Source organism: Garra rufa, chromosome 9 (assembly GCF_049309525.1).
Source record: "Garra rufa chromosome 9, GarRuf1.0, whole genome shotgun sequence".
NCBI lineage: Eukaryota > Metazoa > Chordata > Actinopteri > Cypriniformes > Cyprinidae > Garra > Garra rufa.
In genome coordinates this window covers 13,994,454-14,012,488 of record NC_133369.1, presented here as the reverse complement: position 1 = coordinate 14,012,488, position 18,035 = coordinate 13,994,454, and the positions used below count along the sequence as shown (strand labels likewise).

The window sequence follows — 18,035 nt, the reverse complement described above, 5'->3', positions numbered from 1 at the left end:
TAGAACACCACAACAACAACAAATGCCAAGACGGGAGAACGGGCCCATAAATCCTATTCTGAGATCAGTGCCACAGAGAGATATTTATAGCCATTCAGCCCCGCAGATACCGGTTTATTCCCCTGTCTGGTTCTTCCCCCCCAGACGTTCCAGCGGTTTAGGGGCTAAAATAGTAAAGAAACAATAGACACTAAGCAAAAGAGGGATGGTGAGAGAGCAACAGGGGTGTGTACGAATGTCTGCCTGGGATAAAAATGACCCGTCTGAGGGACTCGCGCAGTCTTCGTACTCTCTGTCATTATGGTCACGGTTGTTCCCGGTCAGGAATTTCAAAACTCTCACTCCTAAACAAAGCCCAGATGAACCGCTACTGACTCCAGCGTGAGAGCTCAATACAAACAGCCTCACGCCACAAAAGACCGTCAAAGAGAGACATTATTTCACTCAATTTGACAGCTGTCTGCCGCATCTCACGCTCATGAACGACTGAGCATGCTCACTACAAGACTTGATTTTATTAAAATAATTTAATTTACATAAATAAAGATGCACCAATATTCAAAATCTGTGAATAATTAATTAAATAATAGTTCATATATAATTATCTTTGTTAACATGAAACAAGTTTCATGTCGATAAATGTAAAATAAGATTTAAATTATTTCATCTGAATAAATTAAAACTACAACACTAGTTTAACATGAGTTTCATGCTGATAACCAATAAATAACAGACAGTAAAATGTTATATTATTTTGTCTGAATAAATTAAAAATACAAGTTTATTGCTGATAACCCAAACCCATAAATAACAGATATTAAAACTCTAAACTATTTGTCTGAATAAATTAAAACTACACCAGCACTAGTTTAACATGAGTTTCATGCTGATTACCGATAAATAACAGATAGTAAAATTTTATACTATTTTGTTTAAATAAATTAAATATACAAGTTTAACTCTGATAACCCAAAAATAACAGATATAAAAATCTATGCTTTTTTGTCTGAATAAATTAAAACTTCAACACTAGTTTAACATGAGTTTCATGCTGATAAACAATAAATAACACAGTAAAAAACATATATATATTTTTCTGAATAAATTAAACATACAAGTTTAGCACTAATAACCCATAAATAATGAATATTAAAATTCTATACTTTTTTGTCTAAATAAATTAAAACTACAACACTAGTTTAATGTGAGTTTCATGCCGATAACCGATAAATAACATATAGTTAAAATATATATTATTTGGTCTAAATAAATTGTAGAAACATTTTAACACTGGTAACCTATAAATAACAGATATTAAAATTCTATACTTTTTTGTCTGAATAAATTAAAACTACAACACTAGTTTAATGTGAGTTTCATGCCGATAACCGATAAATAACAGATAGTAAAATTTTATATTATTTTGTCTAAATAAATTGTAGAAACATTTTACCATGGATAACCCATAAATAACAGATATTAAAATTCTATACTTTTTTGTCTGAATAAATTAAAACTACAACACTAGTTTAATGTGAGTTTCATGCAGATAACCGATAAATAACATAGTAAAATTTTAAAATATTTTGTCTAAATAAATTGTAGAAACATTTTAACACTGATAACCATACATAACAGATATTAAAATTCTATACTTTTTTGTCTGAATAAATTACAACACTAGTTTAATGTGAGTTTCATGCAGATAACCGATAAATAACAGACAGTGAAATGTTATATTATTTTGTCTAAATAAATTGTAGAAACATTTTAACACTGATAACCTATAAATAACAGATATTAAAATTCTATACATTTTTGTCTGAATTTTTTTGCCTACAACACTAGTTTAACATGAGCTTCACAACGATAACCGATAGATAAAATGCTATATTATTTAGTCTGAATATATTAAAAATACAGCACAATACAAGACAAGTTTAATGCTGATAACCCATAAATAACACATTAAAATGCAATACTATTTTGTCAGAATATATTAAAAATATTTTAAACACTATATTGTAGCAACTTTATAATGTACAGTGAGAGAGAATAGATATTCATTTTGTAATTTGCTAAAAATGACATTAACAATGTCAAAATATGAATGTTTTTAAAGACTGACAAAGGTAATCTAAATGGGAAATGCACTAAAAAAAATCAGTGTTTATTATTTACTTTATTTGAAAATAAAGCTGAAATTAGAATCTATCAATGTGGTGGCAGGGATGGGCAAGCACTATTAATATTTTCTTTTGAAAATGAAAGAAATCTAGTTCAGATTTACCACTCTGCTGTTGAGCTAAAAGATGCTTTCACACAAAAATGTCTTGATTTAGCAACAGCTGAAGGTTTTTTTGTACTAGAAACCCTGAGGCTTATGTACAGAAATGCGAGGCATATTTAACGACTGATTTTCAGTTAAGAGATTTGTTTCCCAGAACACTGAACTAGCGGGCATGCATGACAACTGGTTAATGGAATGTTTGTTAAGACTAACTGAAAACATTGTTGCAACCAGCGGCGGTATTACAGGTAATAATAATCTGGCTGTCAATCATCATTCATATGAAAGAAACCTCACAAATTTCCCAGGCTAAAAAGCTTACATATGAATCCCACTCATAATCCAAATAATAACACACATCTTTAGTGTCAATACTGTACATAAATGTATTTTAATCATCAGAGATTTACAATATATTACATAAAAAAGTAGCAAAAGAGAGGCACGATTTAATATCCAGGATATTAGGCACTTAAAAATACTGTTCGTTTAACACATTTTTTGGTATGTGCAGCATATACTCTTCCCTTTTTTGGCTCTCTCAAATAGTGTGGGTTGATTTTTTTATATGTCGAAAGGACTATTTACAATATACTTTTTTCTTTGGCTAACAAGCACAATACATTTCTCACTATAAACAACTCTAAACACACACACACGCTCATGCACACAAACACACAAACCTCTCACCTAACGCATTCGTCCATAAATCCAGAAAATCCTGAAGTGATCTGTAGAAAGTCTTACAATCTCCTATGAATCTTTAGTGTTGAAACATTTTCCTGATTACATTTGGCTCTCGGTCGGCTGTCAGAGGAGAAAACCAGCATCTGTCCAGCTCCTCTTGCTCGGTAGCCTGACCGACCTCAGTGTGAGCTATGCATAATCTGATAAAGTGCATGAAATCTTTGGTTATGAAACATAAAGCTTTATGAAAAGGCCATATTCTTCCACTCCACCTCACGGGAAGGATCCAAACATTCAGTTTCTGCTGAGAGAGGGAGAGCGAGTGAGAGCGACCTTTCTCTCTCTCTCTCTCTCTCTCTCTCTCATTTGTCATCGCTCACGCTCACGAAGCAATCTTCTGGAATCTTCTCCTCGGAGCTGCTGCAGGTGGACAGCTTGTCAAGGTCGTCGTCCATTTCGCTGAAGCGTTCGGCCACGCAATGTGCCGTGAGTCGGGCCTCGGGGTCGTGATCCCAGCACTCGTTGATGGTGGTGCAGACTGCAGCCACACCCTGGAGATCAAACACAGTGTATTTTTACAATACAGTCTATATTTTAGTAATAGTTTTTGTCTTTTGATGAAATTACGCTTTAAATTTTGTCAATATTAGCTAATCAACATCTTTGGGTTTAACTTGAAAACTAAAACTTTGTATCCCTGTTGTTTTTGTCCTCTTTTAAATTCTCTTTTTGTCAATATATACATTACCATTCAAGAGTCTGGGGTTGGTTTAACAGTCAAATGAATAAAAATAAAATTAAACTGTACCAAAATTGTTTTCTTATGCAGAATTTTATAGTATTTAAGTATCTACTTGGCCTTCAAACAAGACACATTAACATAGAAAGCAAAATGACATCAAATAAGCCTTGCTTTCAGAGAAATCTAACAAAATTTTGTTAAAAATCGATGTCTACTAGTGTTCAAAAGTTGTTTGGTGGTTAATTATTTTATCTTTTATGCTCACCAAGGCTTCATTTATTCGGTTAAAAATACAGTAAAATTGGGAAATGTTATTACAATTTAAAACTGTTTTCTATTTTAATATATTTTAAAATGTAATTTATTTTGTGATGCAAAGCTGCATTTTAATTTTTTTATTTTAATTTTAGATAAAGCTTTATTTAATTTGTATTCGTTTTTATTTAGTTTAGGTAGTGCTTTTACGTAAACAAAAATGAGAAATGTTCACAAACATATCCGTAAAGTTATTTTTTTTAAGTTTTTGAAAGAAGTCTCTTACACTTACATTTATTTGATGAAAAATACAGTGAAAACAGTAAAACTGTGAAACAGTATTACAATTTTAAATAGCTGTTTTCTATTTAATATATTTTAATGTAAATGTAAAAGCTGAATTTTCAATTCAGTCACTCTGAACCAAACACAACCAACCTTATTCCTTCGAACAAATGTTAGTGTTATTAATATACTATTATGCATTTTATTAACATTTTGATCTTTTTTTATTATTATTTTTTTTTACATTTAAGTTAAAGTTTTAGTCAAAAAAGTCTGTCATTTTTATTTATATATTTTTTACAATTTAGTTTTTTTTCCCCTTTGGTTTTTTAAATTTAATTTTAGTTTTTTTTTTACATTTCATTTTAGTTTTAAATTTTAGTTTATGTAGTTTAAGTTATTTTAGTGCTTTAGCTTAAATGAAATTGAGAAGCATTAACATTTGCAAAATATATGTATACTAATGTTTAAAAGTTATGATTTTTTTATGTTTTGGAAAGAAGTCACTTATGCGCATCAAGACTGAATTTATTTAATCAAAAATACAGTAAAAAATGTAAGATATTTTAAAATGTTAATATATTTTAAAATATATTTCCAATTCAGTCACTCTGAAGCAAACACAACCAACCTTGGCAAACACAACCTCATGCCTTCAAAGAAATATTAGTGTTATTCATATACTATTATAAGTTTTATTAACATTTTGATTTTTTTTTCTAAATTTTATTACTAATTTCAGCTTAAGTTTTAGTCAAAAAGTGTCATTTATTTATTTATTTTTATTATTTTTTTATAAATCAAGACTGCATTTTATTTGATCTAAAAATACTGTAAAATTATTAAATATTATTACAATTTTAAATAGCTGTTTTCTATGCGAACATATTGTAAAATGTAATTTATTCCTGTGATCAAAGCTGAATTTTCATCATCCCTACTGCAGTCTTCAGTGTCACATGATCCTTTAGAAATCATTTTAATATACTGATACAATGCTCAATAAACATTCCTATTAGTATCAATGTTGAAAACAGGTTAATATTTCTTTGGAAACTGTGATACATTTCCTTTTCAGGATTCTTTGATTAATAGAAAGTTCAAAAGAACAGCATTTATTTGAAATCTAAATCTTTTGCAAGATTCTAAATGCAATTCAGTGTATCCCTTGCTTTTTAATTTCTTATTAAAAAAACATCTTACCAACTATATCTGTAGCTATTTTCAAAGAAGAATAACAGTGTCTTGTCTTTGAGCTAATATGCTGTCTTTTATATTCTGAAATTGAATCAGAATGTTTTTTACCTGATGTTTCATCCAGCTGCTGGGGATCTCTGGCCTGCCCCGGTCTCTCAGCACATTGTCTTTCATGCTCTCCACACAGGGGTGCTCTCGGACTTTAGAGCCAAACGGAGGTTCGTAGTCCTTAACCTCTGCAAAGACACACACATGAGATGATCAGATCATCAGACATACGATCTATCCCCTCATGACAGCATGAAGAATCATTGTTGGACAGCATTTGGTCGTGAGAAGCACTGAGGTTGGAAACTGGAAGCTGGAAGAAAGCACTGAATGGGGAAAGGAACGCATGTTTCATATGCTCTGGTTATCCTATCCGGCAAAACAGCATCTAGAGAAAAATGGGATGAAATCAGTTGCTCCATCAGAATGCCAACAACAAACAATGCTGAGTTTGTGGGTCATTTGTTTCGTCTCCGAAAACAAATTGATGAAATATGAGGCTAATCACTGGACTGTGCCAGCGAGCTCCAAAAACAGATTTTCCAGAGCTTGTGAAACTTGCAGCTGCAGAGGCCCAATCATATATCTGTCTTCAGCCTCCACAGCCAAGTACTTGACCAGAGCCAGCTATAGATAACACACACAGGGTGCTAAAAAATCTGCAAGAAACACCAAAACCTCCCCTTCCCAAAAACGCCCGGAGATGTCATAAAACAGCTGTTATTGTCTAATATTAAATCCATTACAGCAAATGATGGTGGATGAGTACGTTTACTTTGGAGCGGCTTGCTCTTGATTGGAGAGCGTGTTTTGTGGTCTTGCCCAGCACTCTGGGCCCACAGGAAGGGGCTAGGCCAGCGTGCAGCCTGGGACAGGAAGTAGAGGACTGTGATTGGGCCCCTGCGGAGAAGCTGACTCCACAAGCGAACGCATCCTGTTTTTGACAAGTGGACTTCCCCTGTTTCAGCTCTTAAACAAAATACTCCCGCCCCTGCGTTGCTATTTCTGCTGTCCTCGGTGCCCCGTGTGAGGGTCTGACCTGATTGCGGTCAAATCTGAGCTTATGGATCCCAGAAAACGTGAAAAAGGCAACCTAGTAACTTTGTTTTGGTAAGCCTTGAGCTGGGCAGATTTTGCTTCCTCTGTGACGTAGAAAAGGGATCTTATTACAATATTACCGCCTCAATCTGCACATTTCCACCCACAGTGCCGCCATTTTGTTTTTCGCAAGCGACAACAGTGTACCAGGTCTAAAACCATGGCAAAAGTTTGCACAAAGCATGTTAACTTCTGTCATTGACACTATTTAGAGTCCCAGCCTCAGAGGGGACGAGAGCAGTGGATTTATTGATTTATTTCCTGTATATTACGCTGCTGCCACACAGCTCTAATATAAACATGCAATTTCTTTCTCAGCTGTTTACCTTCACAGACATAGCTGACTGTTTTTGCAACTCAAGTGTATTTTTAACATGTGTGTATTTGACTGTTTAGGCGCAATAAGACATGAAAGAGAATTTAGTTTAGTACTCACATGCTGTGTGACAGCTGCTTTCTTTGCGCATACTTCGGATATGTGTGCTCAGAAAACCATATTATCAGAAGCTTAAACTAAACACGATTTCTGCACAGTAGACTTGATTATTTAAAACCAAACAGATGTTTTTGGCAGTAAAGGCACAGCCCTATTCTGGAAAAGTGGGTGGTGAGCAGCAGCTCATTTGCATTTAAAGACACATGCACATAAACAGCGTGTTTTTTGCTTTTACTCATCATTTACAAAATGTGATCTGTGGGGTATTTTGAGTTGAAACTTCACAGACACATTCTGGGGACACCTAAAACTTATATTACATATTGTAAAAAGGGGCATAATAGGTCTCCTTTAAGGACATCTAGAGTCTTTCTTTTTTGGTCTCTTTTTCTATATGTCTTGATTTGCTCAAGGGGCTGGGCTACTTAAATGCACTCGCTATGTGAGGAATGCTATGGTTTTAGGAACAGATGTCCTGCCGGCTGAGGCCTCCCACCCTGGGCCCAGCTAGAAGTATCCAGGGAAGCCGTTTTTTACTACAGTTTCCCCTTCAGATTAACAGTCCGTTACCTCCACAGACCTGCCTGTCTGAGTCTCTGTCTGGGAAATAGTACAAGAAGAAAAAAAAACCAAAGGGTTTATGGGTGTTTCTTCATTCTTGAGTGCTTTTATGTCCCAGGGACTGATTTTTATGATTTTTTACAGTTTTTTTTACAATAATATGTGACCTTAAAATATATACTATTTATGATCAGGCTTTCATCATTTACTTTTGCTATGTTTTATTGTCCCACACGTTGACTTTCAATCTTAAAATGTGATCCTGGACCACAAAACCAGTCATAAGGGTTAATTCTATGAAATTGAGATTTATACATCAGCTGAATAAATAAGCTTTTAATTGATGCATGTTTGTTAGGATAGGACAATATTGGCTGAGATACAGCTACTTGAAAATCTAGAATCTGAGGGTGAAAAAAACATCGAAATATTGAGAAAGCACCATTAAAGTTGTCCAAATGAAGTTCTAAACAATGCATATTACTAATCAAAAAGTAAGTTGATATATTATGGTAGGAAATTTACAAAATAACTTCATGGAACATGATCTTTAATTAATATCCTAATGATTTTTGGCATAAAAGAAAATATTGACCCATACAATGTATTATTGATTATTGCTACAAATATACCCATGCTACTTAAGATTGCTTTTGTGGTCCAGGGTCACAAATATAAAGATCTATTATAAAAACGATTGTTTAAAACCATATTAATCTAAACAAAGAGTAAAATAATCAAACCATTCCAACATTTACTGTGTAAAAATATTATTAAAATGTTATTAAAATAAATAAATAACATTTGTCCCCAATACATTTTTTTAAGTTAGTGTACTTTACCAAGATGACAGTGTCAATGAAGAGCAGCTTGAAAAATATAAGACGTAATATTTACCGTTTTTTTAATATATATATAAATGTAAGTAAATGTAATTTTCAGTCAAGCTGTAATTTTGTGTGAAACTAATAGTTTCCCAATATTAAAAACTTTTATTAAATACTACTGTTATTTAAAAAACAATATTATTTCTTGAATAATATTATTTAAAAAACAACAACGACAGCGTCACAAAAGTTGCTAGGCAATTCACTCAAAAGTACAAAGGCAGCGCTCTGATATACAGCGTTAAATTTACATAAAATATAACGTGATGAGATTTTGCCCTCAGACAAAAATATTTGCTCTGGAACAAATAATAGATTTATGAGACCAAAGCCCATTAGAGTTACACCAAAACAAATTATATCATGTTTAACCACTATAGAGTCATTAGAGCAGCGACAAATTCCCAAAGATCTGGCCAAAGTAAGACTGCTCTTGGTGGGTTCATGACTGCTGAACACCTGCTGACGCCCTGGAGCTAACATCTCCGAAAACATTGAAGTAAATTTTCAGAAAGACATTATCTTTATTAACAAACCTCATATGTAAAGTCTAAACAAGTACATTATTGCTAGCCTGGGTTTCCCCATCCTGCCTTGCGCAGCGCGATTTTATTCACGCTTCTAGTCTAGTCTGGAAACCATGGACCTAATTTTCACCTAAGATAGGGAACCAATCACAGAACGGGGAGGGAGCAGTAAGACGATGACGCCTTCTATGCGACTCACCGAAGCAGTTTGTTACTATGGATCCAGCATGGCAGCAGCCGCGAAGTTATCTTTCGTGTCTACACCGGACGCGAGCGGCGTGACCCGACGCGACAAATGACATTAGAACCTATTATGCTGTCTACACTGGATGCGGCGAGACATGGCAAATCCCGACAGTAATCTGCTGCCGCGTTCTATTTATGACGTGCTCACACAAAAGTTTAAATGATTTGCAACGGTCGCCTTGTCGCGTCCAGTGTAGACAGACTTTAGCTGTTGCGGCGCGGCAACTGTCGCGTCCGGTGTAGACACGGTGTAGTGTTCGTCGTAGTTTAGAACGCAAGTTTATTTTGAAAAAAGAGCAACTTTTGGCGTTCGCTCTACATACGTCATCCGGTATAATTGAAACGATTGGCTATGAACTACGCACAGGCGCATTTGATAGACATTCGTATCGCCCAATAAACGGCTCTGGACATTCGTAAACCACGCCTCAAATACGAGAAAATGAACATGTGGTTCCCAGACCACGAATCATGACGAAGTCATAACGTGGTCTGGCGTTGGCCAGGCTACATTATTGCCTAAACAACTCTTAAAACTAAATTCCATGACACAAAAAGTATAATTCATCAAATTTGTGGATTTAGACGTCCACCATGACACTCGCTGTGAGAAACACCTCAAGCAGAGTGATACGAACAGTAAAAAGGTTGGAGTTCCGATATCACTAGAATATCACACTCCTCTCAGCCTAGGGCTGGGCCGATAAACGATATCATATCGAATCGCGATAAAATTTATGTTAATAACGATGATAAGCTCTAGACATTTTTTGCTCGATATGGATTAATCTAAGAGCCAATCACACAGCAGAAATATGAGACAACAGTCAATCAGCGTGCAGCGTGCATGTGCACGTCAAAGTACAAAGTTCATTTCCTACCGCACTTTGCGAAGCAAACTTAACACCAGGACGACAAAAAAAAAAAAGAGAGAGAGAGGAAGCAGCGACGAAAGTGAAACTAACCTCGAGTTATTATCCAAAGATGTTGAAACTGTCGACAAAAATAGGTAGCACGAATTCCGTTATATAAGTGGTTTGGCTATCTGAAAAGTGACTCTTAGCTCAGCTGAGAGTTTGGCGCGAATGTTAAAACTGAAACCGAAAGCAAAAAAAGCATGCGCATTCAAAAGCAATTTTAATCCCCCTTGTTTAGAGAGTGACTCCCCAATGCACACAAATTAGGCTACATGACATATCTAAGCTGTTATTAGTATGTAGGCTATGATAGGTTGTGTATTGCTATAGCTCTGTATCATTCTTGAAATATTCGTTCTCTATTTGCAATTAGAATAATGAGAGAGTAGCCTACTTTGATTATGGCATTGAATTATCTGCACTTAATACGATTAAGAAAGAACTGTGTCGTAATTTTTTGTTATTTATACTGTAGATTGTTTCAAAATGCAGTGGTTGCCTCTAATTTAAATAGCTCAACCTATAATAGAGAAAATAAACAATTATGTTAATAATAATAAATAAATAATAAATAAATAAATAATTGTTACAAATTATGTTTTTACAATAATTTTATGTTTACATTTTGTACATTTACTCTCATTTACCATACTCTGTCACAACTTTTATTTTTTAAATTTATTTTAGTAAGTTGTTTTAATTTTTAAGGCCAAATCTGTAATCTGTTTTTGTTAATAAACTATACTTTAAAATGTAATTAAATGAACCCTTTAATTTTTGTGGCTTTAGTCACTGTTGGGATACTATTTTAAAGCTGGCAACATCAACAGCTTATATCGAAATATATATCGTTATCGTTCAATATGGGAAAAAATTATCGAGAATACATTTTTGCCATATCGCCCAGCCCTATCTCAGCCAATCAGATTTGAGGACCAGAAAGATTTAAGACTTCATAAATCACAGTAAGACAGTCAGTTGGGGCAGACAGAAGGCTAGATTCCTCTTTAAACACTAGGACCTATTTAAACGTCGCCTGAAGACTAATGCAGCAGCAATGTTGCCAGACCGGAGGATTCTTCAAGCTTCAGTCAGTGAATTTTGGGGTGGATCATGCACGCACAACACCCTTGGCTCTTTTGTGTTTTTGCGAAGAGCTCGAGTCAGTGAGAGGCGTGGTGGCAGTGAATCTGAGACCTGTACTGATGGATGGCCACCCTGCATGAGGTTCTGCCACCTGCTAGCCAGCTGCTGTCCTCCATTTACTTGTTTTCCCGTCTTCTCTAAGGAAGGGAGGGAGTTCTCCTCGGCTGGCAGGGTCTCAAGTTTGCTCTACTACTCCAGACCAGGCCGCACCCCGTGCTAATTCAGGACTTACTAGCATACACAGTGAGCCGCAGCAGAACAACGCAGCCACAGCTTTCCACTTCACCATCACCCACATATGGACTTTCTACAGCTGCAGTCTGCAAGTGTTACATCCCTTAATGTTTCTTTTCCTCCTTTTTGAAAAAATTTCTTCATATTGCTTCACATTGAAAGTGGTACTGCAACAGGAGCAAAAAGAGTAGCAAGGGCTTGGAGAGACAGATCCTGGGATGTCCGTCTCTACCCCCCCTCAACTCAGACTGGAGTGAGACAGTCTGTCTGGCTGAAAACAACTCCAGCTCTGCAGATAAGCTTCAAGCAGCATGACAGGAGGACTCCTGCAACCCCTGTCAGCCACAGAGGGCATGCCGGGGCATGTGGGTAACACAACTCGACAGGCACAGGGACAGTGTGTGAAACAATATACACATGCAAATACACTGTCACTCATATTACCAAAGTTGATTAAAAAAGTAGATTGCTGCACCTTCATTCAAATGTTAGCAGAATTTTAAGGTGCAACTTCTGAACTTGACATTTTTTCTTAGTATTTTTGTCTTTTGTGTTTTTCTGTAAAATATCTAAACATCCTCACCCTCATGTCGTTCCAAAACCGTAAGACCTTTGCTCATCTTTGAAACACAAATTAAGATATTTTTGATGAAATCCGAGAGCTTTCTGACCTTGCATAGTCAGCAATGTAACTGAAATGTTCCCAGACCTCTTTGCACACATAAGTATTCTCGCAGCTTCTAAAAATCATGGTTGAACCACTGATGTCACATGGACGATTTTAACGATCTCGCTACGTTTCTTGGTCTGGGAACATTTTAGTTACATTGCTGTCTATGGAGGGTCAGAAAGCTCTCGGATTTCTTCAAAAATATCTGAACTTGTCTTTCGTAGATAAACAAAGGTCTTACTGGTTTGGAATGACATGAGTGTGAGTATATAATGACAACATTTTCATTTTCAAACTATCCCTTTAAACCAAGATATATTTACATGGGATGCAAAATGATATGTATTGTTTTCAGTGAAATCTAACAAGATTCTGCTTAATTTATGTTCAAAAGTTTGAGGTCAGTAAAATTTTTAAGTGTTTTTGAAACAAGTCTCTTATGCGCACCAAAGCTGCATTTATTTGATCAAAAACTATTATCACAATTTAAAATAATTGTTTTGTATTTCAATATATTTTAAAATGTAATTTATTCCTATGATGCAAAACTGAATTTTCAGCAGCCATAACTCCAGTCTTCAGTGTCACATGATCCTTCATATATCATTCTAATATGCTGATTTGCAGCTAGAGAGACATTTCTTCTTATTAGCAATGCTGAAAATAGTTGTTGTTGCTAAATATTTTTAATATTGTTGAAACTGCAATCCATTTTTTTTTGATGAATAGAAAGTTTTTTTTTTATATGATTTATATGAAATTATAACATTATAAATGTCTTTACTGTGACTTTTAATCAATTTAATGCACCCTTGCAATCCATTTTTTCAGTTTTTTTGATAAATATTTTTCCCCAGGGAAAATTTTCAGGGTTTTTTGATTAATAGAAAGTTCAAAAGAACAGAATTTATTTGAAATACAAATCTTTTGAAACATTATAAATGTCTTTTCTGTAACTTTTAATCAATTTAATGCAATCTTGCTTAATAGAAGTAATAAAGTATAAGTATAAAAAACACTTTGTGACTTCGTGGCTGCGTCTTACAAGGTGTTGAAAGTAAAAATAACTGCTGACTCACTCATAAAAACAGTCAATTGTCGGCATCTAATAGCGGAATAATGTAATTAAATTCACCATTCCGAACACGCAAACCATATCCCAATACTAAAAACTATCATTAAATACTAATGTTATTTATATAAAATATTGTTTATTAAATCATGATATTTAATAAACAACAACAAGAGCCATCATAAAAGTTGCTAGGCAATTCAGTCAAAAGTACAAAGGCAGCGCTCTGATATAAGCTCTGATATGCTTAAAATTAACATAAAATATAACATGATCAGCCAAATCTATTTGTTCTGAAACAAACAATAGATTAATGAGACCAAAGTCTGCCCGTTAGATTTACTCAAAACTAATTATATTTCCTGTTTAACCACTATAGAGACATTAGACCTAGTGGCGAATTACAGAAGATCTGTCCGAGGTAAGGCTGCTCTCGGCAGGTTTATGAGCTCTGAACAGCTGCTGACGCCGTGGAGCTCCTGTCTCCAAAATTTTTAACTTAATTAACAAACTGCATATTTGAAGGGTAAACCATTATTGCCTCAAAACTCTTAAAGCTACATTTCATGACACAACAACAGTATTATTTATGAAATTACAGTGGATTGAGAAAAACCGCAAGCGGAGTGATACAAACAGTGGAACAGTTGGAGTTCCGAAGTGGCTAAAAGTTGCTGTTTTTTTCTGTTTTCTGGCTCTTAATGATTAAGTCCTATTAAGACATTTTTTCCTAACACTAGAGAACCAAGGTTGGACTGAAAATCCAGTAGGCTTCATCCATTCTGTGCATTTTTGTGCACAGAATGGATGAGCACTTACCAACAGGCTGAATTTTCACTGGCCAACCACTGATTATTTTTCAAGGCAGAAAAACCCTAAACAACAACACAATCCCTCCCTCTTCCTCAACTTCTACATGCATTCCTTGGATTTATTTACATCCATAACTAATCCAGTGTCTGTTGTTGTATTTCATACATATGAGAGCATAAATGCTCCATGACAGCTATATGAATACTGTTTTTTATGCTGGTATGTGAGTGTGCCAAGAATATGCTATCATCTGTCTTCCCACCTGACCAAAGAAGGGAAAGTTCTTAGGAAGCACTTGACGTTTCACACATTCCTTACATTCCCCAAATAGAGTGAGGAGTATGCCGTACCATCTCTGCTCTTGTTGAAGAACCGCTCCTCCAATAACAGGAAGCTGCAAATCGGTCAAAACACATTGTGGACCGCACTGGGCTTTCCATGCAGTGAACTCAAAACAATAGCCCAACGATGGTAGCAAAAATAACAAAGTGCCACTAGCAGGACCAGACAAAAAGCAAGCCTATTTTCATCCCTGTTCTCCTTGAGGGACAATTACAGGCAGAATGGAAATAGAAAAGCATTGTCTCAAGTTTACTAAGCATATTGGTTTGGGAAATGCCAAAATAACAACTTTGTTTCCAAGTGAGATCTCAGTGTTGTTTATGTACTCACCTCCAATGGCATTACACCTGGATGTGATCTCCCAGAGCACCAGAGCCATGGAGTAGACGTCTGTTTGCTTGAATGACTCGATGTTCTCAAGGTTGATCCTTGATTCCAGCACTTCTGGAGCCATGTATCTGGCTGTTCCCACCTGAGAATTAGACAAACAGGACACTTATTTAACTGTATATAAACAATGGTACCAAGCTACTCTCACAATGTTTTATTCCTTTAACCTCAAAGCAAGCAAAGCTCACTTCATTACTTAAAGAGTATGAAAGGTCACACCAGTGAACCAACAAATCTAAAATGTGATTAAACGCAACATTATCACCAAAGTCTAAACTTCCTTTGAACATTTTTAGGGTCACTGTCTGAAACCGACTGAATGCTGACATACATCAAAGCACTCTGGGTATGGAGAGACATGGCAGAGTCAGGCGAGTTAGCTAGTTCATTACTGATTCACTCGCCGCCTTTGTCTTTTCATTTTCAGCCCGTGAATCATAAATCTGAGCAGACAGTTTAAACAAAGAGCACACATACGTAAAACACACACATCTGCACACGCTGAGATGCCTGAGGGGACTTTCCCTGCAAGTTATGACACGACGTACCTGCCATTGTAAATCTGCATAATTTTAGGTATAGGACACGCCAATGCTTTACTTGCCGAGCAATAAGAGCAAGTGAACCTAAGTAGTCATGTGCTGCACTGGGGTTGATAAAGTTTAAGTTAAGCTTCAGATGATGGACTCCACTATAGAAGAAAAAAAAAAGTAATATTTTGAAATTTATGTTTTTTTTTTTTGTTTTTTAGATATTTTCTATTTTTATTTTTTTTAAAGCCAAGAGTGAAAGGTCTATTCCCATGAATTTTTTCATAGGGATTTAAAATAACATATTTTCTCGTTAAAATGCCATTTTTTCTTATATTAACGAGATATTTATCTCATTAAAACTACATTTTCTCATAATAACGAGATGTTATGTCGTTTCAATTACTTCTTTTTCTTGTTAAAACGCCATCTTTTCATCATGTTTTCTTAAAATGACAGAATTACCTAATTAAAATAAAAATATTTTCTTGTAATAAAATGTCCTTAAAATTACTTTTCTTGTTAAAACGACATCTCATTAATGAGATGTTTTGTTTTTAAAATGACAATTATCTTGTTAAAACTACATTTTCTCATAAAAACGAGATGTTATGCCATTAAAATTACATAATTCTCTTGCTAAAACTACATTTTCTCATAAAAACGAGATGTTATGCCATTAAAATTACATAATTCTCTTGCTAAAACTACATTTTCTCATAAAAACGAGATGTTATGCCATTAAAATTACATAATTCTCTTGCTAAAACTACATTTTCTCATAAAAACGAGATATGTTGTTTAACTATCTTGTTAAAACTACATTTTCTCATAAAAATGAGATGTTATGCCATTAAAATTACATAATTCTCTTGCTAAAACTACATTTTCTCATAAAAACGAGATGTTATGCCATTAAAATTACATAATTCTCTTGCTAAAACTACATTTTCTCATAAAAACGAGATATGTTGTTTAACTATCTTGTTAAAACTACATTTTCTCATAATAACGACATGTTATGCCATTAAAATTACATAATTCTCTTGCTAAAACTACATTTTCCCATAATAATGAGACTTTTGATATCTTTAAAATGACTTCTTTTTCTTATTAAAGTGACATCTTTTTTTCATATTAACAAGATGTTTTGTCGTTAAAATAATATATTTATCTTGCTAAAAACAACATTTTCTCCTAATAATGAGATGTTATGTGGTTAAAAATAGTTATTTTTTCTCGTTAAATGCCACCTTTTCTCAAATAACGAGATGTTTTGTTGTTAAAATGACATTTATCTCATTAAATACATTTCCGTGTACTAATGATATGTTGTTTATAAAAAATTACATAATTATCTTGCTAAAACTACATTTTCCCATAATAATGAGATGATGTCTTTAAAATGACTTCTTTTTCTCATTAAAGCGACATCTTTTCTCATATTAACAAGATGTTTTGTCATTAAAATAATATATTTATCTTGCTAAAACTAAATTTTCTCGTAATAACAAGAAGTTATGTGGTTAAAAATACTTATTTTTCCTTGTTAAAACACCATATTGTCTCATATTACAGAGATATTTAGATGTTAACATTACAATTATCTCATTAAAACTAATAATAATGAGACAAGTTGTTCAAATCACATGATTATTTTGTTAAAGGAGTCATCGGATGCAAAACTAACTTATGTTGTTTGAACATTAATGTGTGTTGGCAGTTTGTGTGCACAACCACCCTACAATGACAAAAATCCACCCAGTGGTATTTTTTTAATCTTTAAAAGTAATATCCCCTTTTTAAAATCAGGTCATTCTCAGCTTCTTGTCAGTGTGACGGCACACAGCTGATTGACCGCCTTACCTTAGACCCGCCCTCACCGAGCTGAAACAGTCCGAATACGATCGCCATTGTGTCGACTCGGGTGCAGAGGAAAACAAGAATGTCTCTATTTGAGCGATTGATGTGTTTTGTTGTTGGATGTAATAATGAACATAGCAGTCCTCATTTACTCCCGACATCTGAGCCACTTAAGCGGCAGAGGACAACATTACTTTCCTTTTTAAAAGGAAAGCGCAGATCCCAATCTACATATGCGTCTATGTTCGTGTGAATCATTCGTGATGCAGCTTCACCCACAGCAGAAGTGAGTATAAGGGGTTTTTATGCATCTTTGCAAATGGCCTTTCTTAATAATGTGCTTGTTGGCCGATAAAAGCGGCTAAATGCAGCTAAACACAGCTAAATGCGGCTAAAGTAAACATTACAGCTCGTAATCCCTCAGCAGAGAGGGGCGGGGCGAGCAGAGCTCATTTGCATTTAAAGGGCCAATGCGATAAAATGAGCTGATATTTTGCAGAGCTGAAGGTAAAAAGGTGTTTTTTACACTACTATTGAGAATTTTTAACCGAAGTATATTAGAGACTTTTCATTAAGACCCTAAAGAATCATATGAACTTGTGGAAAATGGGCATCCGATGACCCCTTTAATACTATATTAGCATGTTATGTCGTTAAAATTACTTTTTTCCCATTAAAATTACATATTTTCTCATTTTAATGAAATGTTTTGGTGTTAAAATGACATAATTATCTTAATAAAACTACATTTTGTCATATTAGCGAGGTTGTGTTGTTAAAATGACTTTTTTCTCATTTA

At 34.5% G+C, this 18,035-nt stretch overlaps 1 protein-coding gene across 1 annotated transcript in view; it reads right to left on the bottom strand.

Moving 5' to 3' along the window:
• Nucleotides 1–2,631: 2,631 nt before the first annotated feature.
• tgfbr2b (transforming growth factor beta receptor 2b) overlaps nucleotides 2,632–18,035 on the bottom strand; it is a 38,226-nt gene continuing 22,822 nt past the window's right edge. Inside the window, exons 5-7 of the mRNA XM_073846818.1 lie at nucleotides 14,784–14,925; nucleotides 5,565–5,692; nucleotides 2,632–3,528 (exon numbers count right to left, since the gene is read on the bottom strand). Coding sequence (XP_073702919.1) covers nucleotides 3,340–3,528; nucleotides 5,565–5,692; nucleotides 14,784–14,925 — 459 coding nt within the window. The 3' untranslated portion in view covers nucleotides 2,632–3,339. The remainder of the gene's footprint in view (nucleotides 3,529–5,564; nucleotides 5,693–14,783; nucleotides 14,926–18,035) is intronic.